The sequence below is a fragment of the Aricia agestis genome, chromosome 1, assembly GCF_905147365.1.
Source record: "Aricia agestis chromosome 1, ilAriAges1.1, whole genome shotgun sequence".
NCBI classification, from domain to species: Eukaryota; Metazoa; Arthropoda; class Insecta; order Lepidoptera; family Lycaenidae; genus Aricia; species Aricia agestis.
The window spans coordinates 7,079,843-7,094,904 of NC_056406.1; the positions used below are offsets into that span (position 1 = coordinate 7,079,843).

The window sequence follows — 15,062 nt, forward strand, 5'->3', positions numbered from 1 at the left end:
GTCCTCATGTATTATACATTTTAAAAAGATGTGGTCGTTTTAGGGACCTATCAGACAGAGTGGTCACGCGTTGAAGCATTTGCGTTGGAGCAGTCAGTGTGTGACTGAGGAGCAATTCTAACACATTCAGAACTCCTCCTGTGTGAGTATATAGAGATACTCACACGGGAGGCATTCTACAACATAATACAACACAAAGAACACAAAACCCTTGACCGCTCTCTGTCTGAGATATCCCAGGCAATTTCCCATAGTTGCAACTTGCAATGCAGTTTCTAATTGTTATTGGTTTGCCAAATAAAAGTCTGAAATTATAATATTGTTTTTATCTTTCATCAAAAGTTGGTATTTGAACTCCTTTAATAATAATAAATTAATATTTACACAAGGGATATTTGATTCATCTTCTTTGATTTTAAGTGACAAGACCTTGTTTAAGATTTCCGCTGTATAAATATTTTTAGAAGTATAATATAAAAGAGATTTAACACTTGCCTATCTGATACTAGGTTGATAATAAGGTGTAAGACAAATGTAGTACCTATTGATGAAAGCTGTGTATGAATATGTATCTAAGGTAGGTATATTTAAGTGAGAAAATAAATGAAAAAACATTTAAAAACGAGTATTTATTAAATTTCTTTTAATTAAAGCTTTTGAGTGAATATATATTATCTTCCTAGGACTTCGTCATCATTACACTTGCAATTCTTTATTATAAAATGTAGTACTTATAGTATCTCAGTGTTAGCAATCATCCTTTATCCTGAAAAATATTTGGTTCAGCGTACACAGTACTAATAATGTAAAATGCCTTACAAGGCACAAAAAGGGGATTATTAAACTTATAAATTGCCTGTTTATGTTACAATAATACCTATTTGAAAGCTCAAAAAAACGTAGGTGTTCAAGAATGAGTTCAAGTTCAACAAACTATGTTCAACTCATGACATCAACTCTGTTGTAATGCATGTAATTGTAATCCACAAGTTTGATGCATTTCTAATACTTTTTCATGGTAGATTATTTAGCGTAGGTATCAAGTAGGTATAGGATATAATAAACTTATCAATTTCTTGCTTAAAACATAATCTCTATAAACTTAATAACAATATCCAATTATCTTTTTTTTTTGTCTCCTTCTTCTTCTCTTTTTTAATTGCCGACTCAGTTAGTTGCCAATGTCAGAGAATTCTTTCTCCTCTAGATCGCCATGCTTGTGATAATATAAACATGAAGGAGTGTTATTTTCTCAGTGTTTTCATAAAGGGCTTATAAAATACCAAAAAATATAAATAAAACCATTTACACATTTATAATAATTACCTTTAAATACAATAAATCGGTGCAAAAGTAACTATTCCTACATTGACCACGTTTTATATTAGAAAATAGTATATTTTATAATAAAAAATATTAATCTTTTTTTAAACTATATTTTCATCTTGATTTACAATTTTTCCGTTAGTCGTTATGGCTAAGCCATTTCAATTCCTAAAAAAAAAAACAATTCCGTTAGTCAAATTTGACGTTCGTGTTTGACATTTCTTAATCCAGTTCAGAGACAAATATTACAGGTTAAAACCATTGAGAAGTAAAAGTGCACATGATACGGAAACATAACCATTCACTTTACAACTGTTTACATACCTGCACGGATTAGCTCAGGTTTTGACAAAGTTAATGATAGGGGGGCAGGCCGGTTGCTCATTCTCATTTTAATAGTTTAAAAAACTTACGAAGTGCTTGAAGAGAAATAATAATATTATAATAATATATGTATAATATATAAAAATTGAGTCTCGTAGGTGCAGAATTTGATTATTATTATTTGTTCCTTTATGTCTTGAAGTCTATTTTCATGGGTGCTTGGTACCGATTGTCTATTTGTCATGGGTGCAGGGTGTCCCTGTCTACCTATTTGTCCGAAAGACACGTACCATGTATGTAGGTAGAGTTGCATAGGTATTAAAATAAATAGATTAACGAAATAAATTCATGAAAACAATAAGGGCTTCATACAAGATGTCGCGTTGCATATTTTAATAAAACGTCTCTTTGTTATTCTACGCGCAAAGAAAACAATTTGCTCTAATGAAGATGTCTAAGAAAAATAAGAAATAACGATGTTAAAAGCATTATTATAATGAAACTTTGCATTGAAAATGATTTTTAGTTACTGTAAGTACGGAAAAAAAAACATTTTCTGCTGTTTTTGACGCCTTGACAATACTTCTGTTATTGGAATAGCCAGTGTACTTTTTAAAGAGCCAATTTAATTTTCATTTAAAAAAATGTGTAAAAGGTAGGATCATAATGTTTTTAGCAGAAAACTATAGCAATTGAATAAAAGAAAATAACACCTCAAATCGTAATACTTTATTTATCTATTTAAATGGATGAAATAGATTTCAATTTTAAAAACACCGAAAACAGTAACATTTTTGTAGAAAACTAGACAACGTTTATACGTACAGCTACAATTTTAACATTATACGTTGCTTTTACAGCAACTTGTCATAGAAAATAGTGGTACTTAGATGTTTAGATAATAATTATTGTAGTTTTGTAAATAATATTCCAGTGCATCCGCACATCACTTATAAGATGGCCTGCTGTAATACAATACGGTGGACCTGTGATGGAGGCTCCTTTTCGGACATAAACTAATCACATAATAAACACAAATAAATAACATTTTAGCTAACTTAGACTAGGAAGGCTCAGACTTTAGACAGATAAACATAGTTTATACCATAGACTTAATATATACTGTCGTAATTAAGTCAATGGTTTATACGTACAATAAGATTAAACTAATACATAATATACATATTTGATAATATTACATATTTTCAAAACTATAGAACCTTAAAATGAAAGTTACACCTACTTTCGAGTTAGTATAGGCACAGGAAGATTTGAAGATTTTAGGTATTTCATTAATTTTGGTCTACTTTTAGTTTTCTTTTATCCAATACTAAAATTCGCATAACACATTAAATGACTTTTATACTTTCAGGCGACTAAAGAGTAGACCGCACGCATTACTTATACAATATCAACATCATTGCATTTTAAAATATGAGAGTAAAATATGATACTGTTGCAATTGCTAAAAGTTGTTAAAGTTGCGTACGAAATAGATACAAATATAGACTATCCGATATATAAAATCGTAGAAAGTTCTTTAGAAAAATATAGTTTAACAACAACACGAACATTTATATATGCACTTAAAGTAGAAGCGTATTCCGTATTGTATATCATACAATCTACACTTAATACTGAGATTAGTTACTCTAACTAGAACTAAGGTCTACAACTACGATATAAGGCCACTAGCGACTCGACAAGTTTGTATATTTCTAAATATCAAATAAATTACTGAAATGCGGTTTTCAGACCAAAGATTCTCGCCGCGGAAACATCAGACAGTTCACATAGTCCAGGGCCCAGGGTGCTTTCGTGTAGTCACTCGAGCGTCATGGAGACCTAGTAGGTTTTTTACATAAGATAAAACTGATAAAAAAAAAATAAGAGCGTTTTTTATTCAAAAAAAATGCTTATTTTGGTTAATTATAACAATATTTCAGACAGCAAAAATTAAATCATTTAGTTTAGTGTAACATAAAATATCTGCGTAGCTTAGTTAAGGAAATATGAAGCTTTATTTTTTTAAATTTTAAAAGGTCCATACAGTCTTACCTAACCTTTGAATCGTCAGTGCTTTATATGGAAGCTTCTTTGGGGTATACTAAACAATAATCTGACAGATCCGATGGCAATATTACGACTAATATTCGAAAATACTTAACTTTTTTTTTAACCCACCACGTGAGAAATCTGATTTCTATGCCATGACAACTAGACACATGTCGGAAGCCTATACAAGCTTAATCTGACACGCTCGAGCTTGTCGCCAAATCCCCTCTTCCCTAACTATAGGGACAATTTGAAAATGAAAACTTCCATTCTGAGTAATTAGTGTATCTACTACAACCTGCCAATGACGCAAGGAACACACATCAATTGCAAAAAATAATAACATATTTTATTCAATTCAGTGCAAAGAAAACAAGTTTTTTCAAAAAAAATCATATGTTGCGAAGTTGAGCTTCTACGTAATAAAAATTGGCACGCGTGTAGAATAAATTTCATATACAGCAGGTGCAAAAAGTTCCCTGGTCTCTCTCAAGGGGCTGCGGCAATTTTGTATATTATATTTAGGTAAAATGTATCCAAAATCAATAAAATTACTGTGATATTATATTTTACGCAAAGAAGTAAGTTTTATTTTTAATACTTAAATAAGTAATATTTTTTTATTATTTATTAAAAAGAAAACAATATTTTTAAAATCGAGATAATGTATATATTTTTTTGCGCTACGAGCCTTATATCTTACTGGTTGCTTAGTAATAGTTATAAACAGTGGAATACCTACTATTATTCCTAAAACATTGACCTTACCTATGGAAGTATTGACAATAATCAACATCTATTTAAACCGAATATAACATCAAAATCGACAGGATCACTTAGGAAATATTACTAGATGAAGTATAGGAAATCAAGTCATACAGAACTTAGTATATAGTCAAAATCAGTAACTATATTTCCCTTACTTATAAAAATATTTACACAGCGAATGGTTGAACAAGTTCTACTTATTATGTATTTTTGTTTAGCGTAATGGAAACACCTAATGAAATACATAATATAACATGACAATACATATATTATTATCAGTAAGGGGATTTTATATAAAAAAACATCCACAGTACATTAAGACTGTATTTTTTTAAACTCGTTGCAAAAGAAAATATGTGGAACGCCGAATGATTTTTAAAAATTATACCCCTTCCTCGTAAAGTTTGATAAACACAAATAAACCAAAGAAGCTAAGTCACATTGATTTTTACTCTAAGGACCCACTGCAAACTTAACGTAAATGGACTATTAAGGACCTTTTACGCTGAAATAAATGTTTTACAGTCTATTGAATGACGAAATAAACGCTAAAGGGAATGAAAAAATTAATTTAAATGTTAAAATAAAACAATTTGGAATAAAATGGCAACCTTTGATGCTTTTGTTCGTTCAACATTTCATTTATCGGAAAATTGTCGACTTATTTTATATTAATTTGCCTCCATTGTCTTTAAAAGTACAGCGAGATTTCCTATCGTTTTAACAGTCATAAAAAAAGCGTAAAAGACAATCTTTGTGATAAAATAAAATTATACGTGGGAGAGTCATGCTTCGGCACGAATGGGCCGGCTCGACCGGAGAAATACCACGTTCTCACATAGAACCGGCGTGAAACAGCGCTTGCGCTGTGTTTCGCCGAGTAAGTGAGTTTACCGGAGGCCCAATCCCCTACCCTATTCCCTTCCCATACCCTCCCCTATTCCCTTCCCTTCCCTTCCCTACCCTCCCGTATTCCCTTCCTTTTCCTTCCCTACCCTCCCCTATTCCCTTCCCTTCCTTACCCTCCCCTGTTACCCTATTCCCTCTTAAAAGGCCGGCAACGCACTTGCAGCTCTTCTGATGCTGCGAGTGTCCATGGGCGACGGTTGTTGCTTTCCATCAGGTGATGTTTGCTCGTTGGCCCCTTATTTTATATTAAAAAAAAACTTATTTGTTTTCATAATTTGATATGGTTTATTAGAAATTACGTTTACTTACGGAACTACCTACTAGAAAAATTAATAATTCATTGATAAAGTTGATAGGTTTTCGTGATCTTATTTTTAAGAACAATAAACATGGTGAAATAAGAATAAGTGACAACCCTTAAAATATAGTCTTCAATAAACTTACTGTAACGTAACGTCACTACAATAATTATTATAAATTAAGTATCTACCGAAAAACTTACATTAAAAAGACTTAGGAATCTATAGAATAACACTTATAATCGATATTCAACATCTATATGGTACATCACATAATATGGAAATTTTCGACCAGAAATTATTAATTTTGCCTCCTTGTAGAAGTAAGAAAATTTATTACAAAAGAACTTTGCTTAAATTATAATACATCGAATTAAAAAGCTAAGAACAAGCCACATAGACATTGAAATTTAAATATTTAAACAAACAAAACTCTATCTGGTGATCTAATTCCATAACAAGGTTAGTTCTCCATTCATATGCATCAGGCAAATAGCAGACGGGCTTCAAATTTGCTCGCTGCTGCATAAATTGAAACTCTCGGTGTATTTGTACATGAAAGTATGCAATTCTCAAGGTAGGAGCCGAAATCAGGGCTCGGAACCGGTTTGAAAATACCGGTTTATTTCGGTTAAAAACCGGTAAATATATCGTTCTTTTATTTACCAGTTAAACAAGCACCACTTTTGTGAATATAATACCAAATTGAGATAGAAGTAGGATGTTTAAGGGCTCCACGAAGTGAAAAATTTTGACGAAAATTATTTAAACATTTTTTTTATGTACAATGAGGACGGCAATTCAAAAAAATTTCATTAGTTAGCATTTGTCTAATTTGTTGAAAAATTAACTTTAAGTTAAATTTCCAACGGGATCAAAAATATTCGGAATACACCATAAGTTTTTAAAAATTTTAAATTAATATTTACAATATTTCGCGGTCCGAAATTCGACCTTTCGCGGTCCGCACACGGACCGCGGTCCGCCTGTTGCCTGCCGCTGACTTAGACTATAAAACAAATACACTTTTTAAATCGAGTAAAATAAAAAATAAACACTACATTTTTTAATTGATAGTTGTTAAATACCTAATAGAAAACTAATTACCTATTAAAATCTGTATAATCATTTTGTAAAAATCAAAATTGTATGAAACGAGATGGTTGCCGATAACAGGCATAAATCATAATATTCATCCTACAGCACACATACATACTACATAGTAATTACAAAGTCCATTACTATTACTGAATTCTGATGAATATAATTAGCACATTAACATATACTTTCCGTTCTTAAAACAACGCTGAAACCCCCAAAATTGTATCTATAAGGAATCAGTTCCGTCTGCACCTTCTGAACCATGGTATACCTTGATGCAAAATCTTACTTTTCGCTTGCGCACGAGGTGGCAACGTCGCGCGCGGCAAATTACCGGTTAATTTTCAATACCAAAACCGAAATTAAAGAAAAACCGGTATTCTGCGTTTACCGGTTTTTACCGGTAAAGTGCAACCTTTAACCGAAATCGATTCGGTTAGGGGTCAATGACCGAAACCAGTTTTGTTCTGCAACCGGTTTCCGAGCCCTGGCCGAAATAGAAAAATAAGATGCATAATACCAGCATTAATTAAGAGTCTTAAAGATCTCGTAGCATAGTTTATAAGCATTCAAATATTCACAACAAAATACTTTACAGAGTTATTGTTTTACATTGTTATAATACAGGTGATAAAGTATTCTTACAACAAGAATATCATAAAAATATGAACACGAGGAGACAAAATTATATGTTATAAGATATGGGAGAAGTTCCAAACAGTTATAGCCTAATAAAGCTTCTTTTTACCCTCAAAAAGTTATTGCCGGTTCTCTGTGTAGACATCGATGAAATAAGAAAGATATTTTCTACTTATAATGAAATAAGAACTAAAAACGAATATTTTTAGGCAAACTTCAGAAAAAAAATTATCTTTAGACCAGCCAACAAGGTACGTTTTAAACCGTCCATCGTGGCAGCCGGCTGCCGCTTGGGGCTTGATAGGTTAAACATAAAAATATTCCATTGATTTTGTAATTTGCAATTAATAATACGGTGAAATATTGTGGACGCTCAAACATAAAACAAGTCATTTATTTTGCAAATAAAAGTAAAAATACCATGGAATTTAGTAAGAAGCTACAGAACATGCAGGTTCTCGCAAGATTTGGACTTAGAGATGTCGTTGATGCAGATCTTCTGCAGCAGCTCGCGGGCGATGCTGAGCGAGATGTGCGTGCGGGAGCTCGCCAGCTTCGACGGCTTGGCCTCCTGGTGGAAAGAGAAGTATAATTACGTGAGTATAGTAATTTAAGTAAGTATAGACAAGAAACGCACGTGCGCAACACCATACAAGTTGCCAAACTCATCTGGCACGCCCACTGCTTAAATAAGGTAAAGTAATAAAAAACTTTTGGTACTCGCAGTACTAAAAGATTCTAAAAAATGTGTGGCTCACATTCAGTTAAAAGCTCGCTCAGCTCACTTCGTCTTAGCCGCAGCTCAGCCATAATCACTTAAGCGAAGAATGTAAACAATTATGTTATTGACGTTTGCGGGAACATCGGGGAATCAGAGCATTGAACAAATTCAATTATGAAGTTTATGAAGCCAGAAAATATTTCAAGGCGCGACTTCGAAGCATGCAGTCTTCGAGCATAATCTTAAATATTTTAGGTTCTGTACAAAGTAAAATACTAAAAATGAGTTTTTGCGAACAATTCTAGTAAATCTTTTTTAAGATGTAAATTTTAGCGTTACGTTATAATGATTGCGGAATCAGTTTTTGTTTGACCGCAATCTCTTTAACGTTACGAACAACTCATTGAGTGTACGCCGAAAGAAATTAGTTATTTCTTTCGTGAGTTAGGGGCATAATCAGTGTTTCCGTGTACAAATTGTAGCAATAATTTGGAATTACGTAATACCACAGTATAGCAATATGACATATCCCTATGCTATACTGTGGTAATGCCTTCTTTTGTTGTTTCGATGTAAGGCGATTGAACCGAGTAATAAATTAAGCCATAGACATAATATAATATATATTATGTCTATGAATTAAGCAATAGTAAAGGATTTTTTTTTTAATTTGTAAAAGAAATTGTAGCTAAGAGCTATAATTATATTATGTTGTAGTACCTAAGTAGTTAGTATCATGCAAGATTTCAGGCACCGTCATAATCAATCTATTTCAATCATCTCGGAGTGAGCGTCAAAATGATTGATTCCTAGTTAGTATAGGGCTTGAACAGAATTATCAAAGACAAATTAAGGAGCTCTAGGAGAGATATAGGAAAAAATAGTACCATGTTACACGTACGTAATGTTAGTTTATACGTGGGAGAGCCATGCTTCGACACGAATGGGCGGGCTCGACCGGAGAAATACCACGTTCTCACAGAAAACCGGCGTGAAACAGTGCTTGCGCTGTGTTTCGCCGAGTGAGTGAGTTTACCGGAGGCCCAATCCCCTACCCTATTCCCTTCCCTACCCTCCCCTATTCCCTTCCATTCCCATCCTTACCCTCCCCTATTACCCTGTTCCCTCTTAAAAGGCCGGCAACGCACTTGCAACTCTTCTGATGCTGCGAGTGTCCATGAGCGACGGAAGTTGCTTTCCATCAGGTGACCCGTTTGCTCGTTTGCCCCCTTATTGCATAATAAAAAAAAATGTTACAAATGATCGTCGGATTTCTTAAAACTAGAGATCGCCCAATGGTCGAAATTCGACCTTAGTTTCAACGACATTAGGACTACTACCTATATTTTGTAAAAAATATTGACTTTATCATTTTTTTTCAACTCTTGTCTCTGGGACTTAGCTGATCTCAGACTGGCCGTGTAAGCATTGTCTAATAGTATCTAGATTCAATAAAAAAAACTATAATCTATTTTCAATTTGTCAACTTGTTGTCAACAGACTTCAACCATAAATAAAAGAGTATAATTCGTATGTATAGGCTTGTCACTCAAAAATCTGTCATTTCTCATGTGTGTGTGTTGTAGTGTGTGTAATGTTTTATTTGTTAAAAAAATGTATGATAAAAGCATAATTTCAAAATAATATTAGTTCATCATATGCACTCCTTCATCATATCCTACTTCCTATCCTGCTTCCTACTAATATTATAAAGGCGAAAGTTTGTTTGGATGTATGGATGTGTGGATGTATGGATGTATGGAATGTTTGTTACTCTTTCACGCAAAAACTACTGTACGGATTTTAATGAAACTTTACAATAATGTAGCTTATACATCAGAATAACACATAGGCTACAATTTTAACCGACTTTCAAAATGGGGGAGGTGTTATGTTCGTTTTCTTATATTCAACGATTACTCTGCCGTTTGTTAACCGATTTTCAAAATTTTTCTTTTGGTGTATAGAGTATCATTCCAATTTGGTATTATATTCACAAAAGTGGTGATCTGAGGAAGGATGCATAAGTAATCGAGGGAACTCCCCAAAATTTATATGGAAACATGTGGTGACTTCGGTTTCGTGAGAAGTATTCTAAGCATAGGCTACCAACAAGTAAGATTTTGCACCGAGGTATACCTGGTATACCGTGGTTCGGAAGGTGCTGAGAGAACTCCTGATTCTTTATAGATACAAGTTTGGGAGTTTCGGCGTTGTTTTAAGAACGGAAAGCATATGCTACTATGCAAATGACATTCATCATCATCATCATCATCATCATCATATTATACCATATATCTATATCTACCATATTATACCATATATCGTTCCATGGTTATGACTTATGAGCCTATAATGACCCTGTTATTGGTACTTTTCATAGTCTTTTAGATCTAGGCTCGAGTTTGTCAAGCGATAATTGAAAAAAATCTATACTTAATATTATAAACCTGAAGTGTATGTTTGCTTGAACGCGCTAATCTCAGGAACTACTGGTCCGATTTAAAAACTTATTTCAGTGTTAGATAGCTAATTTATCAGGTAAGACTAGAATATATATTTATTATCACGCTAAGATTAATACGACCGAAGAAACTCAGTAAAATGTGGGAAAAACGGGGGAAATATTAGAAATTACGAACTACTGGAGCAATTTTTATGGCAATATTTAAAACAGATATAGAGTAAACCAAGTGAAGGGAGTAGGAACATAAGAGCTATTTTTGTGGGAAAATGTACGGTTTCCGTAAAATTCCTAAATTACGCTGGCGAAGCCGCGCGGGACATCTAGTAAACTATAACTGTGCAAAATTTCATGCACGTACGTTTCCCCGTTTTTCGTAAAAAGGGTTACAAAGTTTTTCGCTTGCGTATTAATATTATGATTATGGTAGCCATCTTTAAAAAAGCTCCCGTGGATTTTATAACTACCTGTTACTTCTTAATTTTCAATATACTGACCTGTTTGGTTGCCTTCTTCGCTTGTTTCTTCTCTCTGCTCTCTTTCAGTCGTATCTGCTTGAGGATGCCGACCAGCAGCTCGTCGACGTTGTGCTGTATGCCGGATGACGTCTCTATGAACTTGCTGTCCCTCGACGTCGCCAGCGCTTTGCCCTCTGTTTAAAAAAGAGGATTTTTTTATAATCAGAATAATATATTCAATGTCATAGTATTGGACAAACCTTAGTGGTTTATGACCAAACGACGTTGGTCTATCAATACTCAATCTATCTGCCTAGGAATCAATTTCCTCGATGGGACTTACTGCATATAGTTATGAATCCATCTTTACAAAAATAAAATTCTAACCCCCAAATGTCATGCATCGGAAATGTAGGTACTATCAGAGAAGTTGATTCCTATGCAAATCGGGGACCTAAGTAGTTTGGTTGCGTTACGTCAAACCCAGCTGACAGATCACAATTAACATTGAATTGACATATTCGACCAAATAACATTGGTCTGTCAATTGCATAGGAATCAACTTCCTCGATGGTACATCCTGGCGAAGGAGCTACAGCGTTAGAAATATGTTAGTGGGCCAAAGCCCGTTGAAGATAAATGCAATGATAAAGGCGATGATGAATAGCTACAAGAACACTATTGATCATGTCTACTGAGAAAAAAAAATAAAGATCAAAATCGGTTCGCATTAGGAGCAGCAATGCAACGAACAGACATGTATTAGAACTTACAACACTAAACACACCCACGTTTCAATTAATGGGTTATGTTATAGAGTTAGTTTATATTGATAAGAACTTGGTTTGTCGAATTTTCCGAATTTTAGTTTTGTCCAACCTGTAAAGTTGATAAACTTTCTAAATACTAAATTAAAACTAAATAATAAACTTCTGAAATGCAATGAATTTCGTGAGCGAAATTATTTTTATGAAAATATTTATTATAACTTAATCATAACAATAACTACAGAATAATTAATTACTCAGTTAATATAAGTCTTATCTCTGGAAGCCATATTCTACGAAGCCAGAAATCAGTCGCTGGAAAAAGTTTTGTGTTAGCCTTTATTTCGACTTTCTCTTTTATATATTTAGCAGAAGCTATGATAGAGCCTGTACCTGTTATGAGATCTATGTTATACAGATATTGGTGTTTTTGTGCTTTTTCAATGACTGGTAAAGTCCAATCTACTAGTCATTCACCTTAGTTCGAAATTCAGCTAAAACGTAATAGTTCGAAATTTGAATTCAGTTTACGTACGTGACTGGTTCGACCACTTCCTTATCTCTACCATCGACAACGCCTTCTCCTGATAAATTGAATTCGGCATAATTACCCATTTAAAAATAAAACGTGACCGACGAAAATGTCCCTGCAAATTACAGTGGGGAATTGCGACAGTGATTTCGAAGGCAAAGACGAGTCGCTTGTTGCATTACATAAATTGCTGATTAACACTCATAGAGTACAGAGTGGTAAGCATCTGTTTCTGTAGACAGTTACGTATGCAACTGTTTAAAAAAATTGACAGTCTTATCTATTTGGACGTAGGTAGTTAAAAAATGTTCCTTTCCATAAGTCAATAATAATACAAATAAAATGAAACCTGTGTGTAAAATTGTACCACCCGTAGTATTAAGAACTAAAATAATTTTACAATAATCTTATCAATTGTAAAATATCGAGTCAATAATAAAATACCAAGAGTTCTCAACTATAATGGGGCACGAATATTGGAAGTTTTATATAAGTACGTAGAAATAGCCTGTCTCTACGTCCGCGTCAGTATACCTAACCAATACTCTCGGGACCCGAGGTAACTTCAGCAGCATATTTCAGCGATCTGTCGTTTCGATAATAACTAGTCCAGCGGTCGGAAATTTACTGTAATTTATTACATTGTAAACTTTCAACGTTATCGAGGCTTTCGCTGAACATTTTTTCCATTTAAACTTTTCAACGTTTGAATTTATGCCAAAGTAAAATGAATTATATCGATGTCACAATATGGCCGCGTCGGATAACTAAAACGTGTGCTCGTAAAGCTTAATCTGAACCAGCATTTGTATTTATGAGGTTTAGAAGCAGGTGAATAAAGCGGCTAAGCGGGATTTCTGTCGTAAAACCGCCGTCGAGCTCACCAAATAGCTAATAACTGTTATGGATGCCCGGTATTTATCTTCGCCGTTATGAAATATATTCATTTCCGAACCCATAAGCAGCTCAAATATTCCAGAAACATAAATAAGCCGGCTAATTAAAACAGGAGCACCGAGACTCGCATTTTAAGAGTAAAGTTTTAACACTTTCACGAACATTGTATTTTACAACATTTTATTGAAAAAGTTCCAACTTCTGCTGTTTGTTTTTCGTTTCCGCTCCCTGTATTGTTGCGGTCTACTTTGAGAATAGTGCTTAAGTTCGTAAACATCTGTTTTTATGGATCTCATTTTTATCAATAAACGCTATATGATAAAGTATAACATTTTATTTTCTTCTTTTGCATCACGAGTCACGACCTTTTACATTATTTAGGTCCCGCCTGATTTGTTATGTGTCGGTATTGCTATAAAGTGTTTTAATATGGTTTTAATAATACTCATTATTATTTTTAACAAAAAATTAAAACCGACTTCCAAGGTAAAAACAATAATAATATGAACTAAAAAGTATTAAATAACTCTTACTCTATAATAGTGCCTTTTTCAGAATTCATCTAAATCTCAACTATTTCTGTACATACTACAGTCTTCATTATTTGAGTCGGTACCAGCTAATTTTATCGTGAGTTCAGTCAATGTCAGAATATCTGAAGCTTTTGGGACTGGTACCGACTTTAAAGTATTGAAGACTGTAGTATGTACAGAAATAGTTGAGATTTAGATGAATTCTGAAAAAGGCACTATTATAGAGTAAGAGTTATTTAATACTTTTTAGTTCATATTATTATTGTTTTTACCTTCGAAGTCGGTTTTATTTTTTTGTTAAAAATAATAATTTCACTCTTTTTAGTTATCTACAAGCTAAGGCTTTATGCGTAAATAACCGCTACGAATGTTAACTATTCACATTATGTTACTGTAAGCTACATTGTGGTAAATGCTTGCAGTTATCTAAGCGATGCTGCAATTTTAAAACTTTTATCTTTAAAGGTTCAGGAGTTCTGTTCAGTGCCTTTGGACCAAGAGACACCTTCGTATGAACTTTCTCTTATTCGTAACATATGTTTAAGTTACTAGAAACAACATTTTAACCACTATGAGTCTTTTGATAAATTTCAAGGATTTCCCTCGATTGCTCATAGATCCCATCATCAGCTCACCACTTTCATAATTATTATACAAAATCAAGATTATACCCTATACAACAGCACAAGAATTTTTAAAATCGGTCCACAAACAGCGAAACAATCATCAAAAACATTTGCTTCGCTGCAAAATATCACGAAAAGCATCAATAATTGGGTCATAATGTGATGACTGATGACCCATGGCATAATTATGATTTTGATGATGATGATCAAATAAATTGATGTATTGGCTTATGCTTTCAGTTGTTTGAACAACGCCAAAATCCCCGAACCTGTACGGATTCTATACGGATTCAAAAGTTCTGTTGGGTACCTTCGGATCCAGGGCATAAAACCTGGTGCGAAATCTTATTTTTTGGTAGAATTTACCTCGAATGCTTCAGAAAAAATTGAAATCACTATATGTTTCCATACAAATTTCAAGGAGTCCCCTTTCCTCCTTTCCTCCAGGATCCCATCATCAGATCACCACTTTTGTGAACATGGTACCAAATTCGAGTTAAGCCCTATACAACACAAAAAGAATTTTGAAAATCGGATCACAAACGGCTGAGTTATCGTTGAACATACAAAAAAAAGATACATACAGCCGAACATAACCTCCTCGTTTTTGAAAGTCGGTAAAAAAGAAGTATTATTAAAAAAA

The 15,062-nt window shown here is 33.5% G+C and overlaps 1 protein-coding gene across 2 annotated transcripts in view; it reads right to left on the reverse strand.

Annotated features, from left to right (window-relative positions):
- Positions 1-7,782: 7,782 nt before the first annotated feature.
- LOC121729484 overlaps positions 7,783-15,062 on the reverse strand; it is a 92,445-nt gene continuing 85,165 nt past the window's right edge. For both annotated transcript variants that reach the window (XM_042118016.1, XM_042118009.1), the window contains 2 exons: positions 11,104-11,258; positions 7,783-7,992 (listed from right to left, as the gene is read on the reverse strand). In XM_042118016.1, the coding sequence (XP_041973950.1) occupies positions 7,861-7,992; positions 11,104-11,258 (287 nt within the window). In that variant the 3' untranslated portion in view covers positions 7,783-7,860. The remainder of the gene's footprint in view (positions 7,993-11,103; positions 11,259-15,062) is intronic.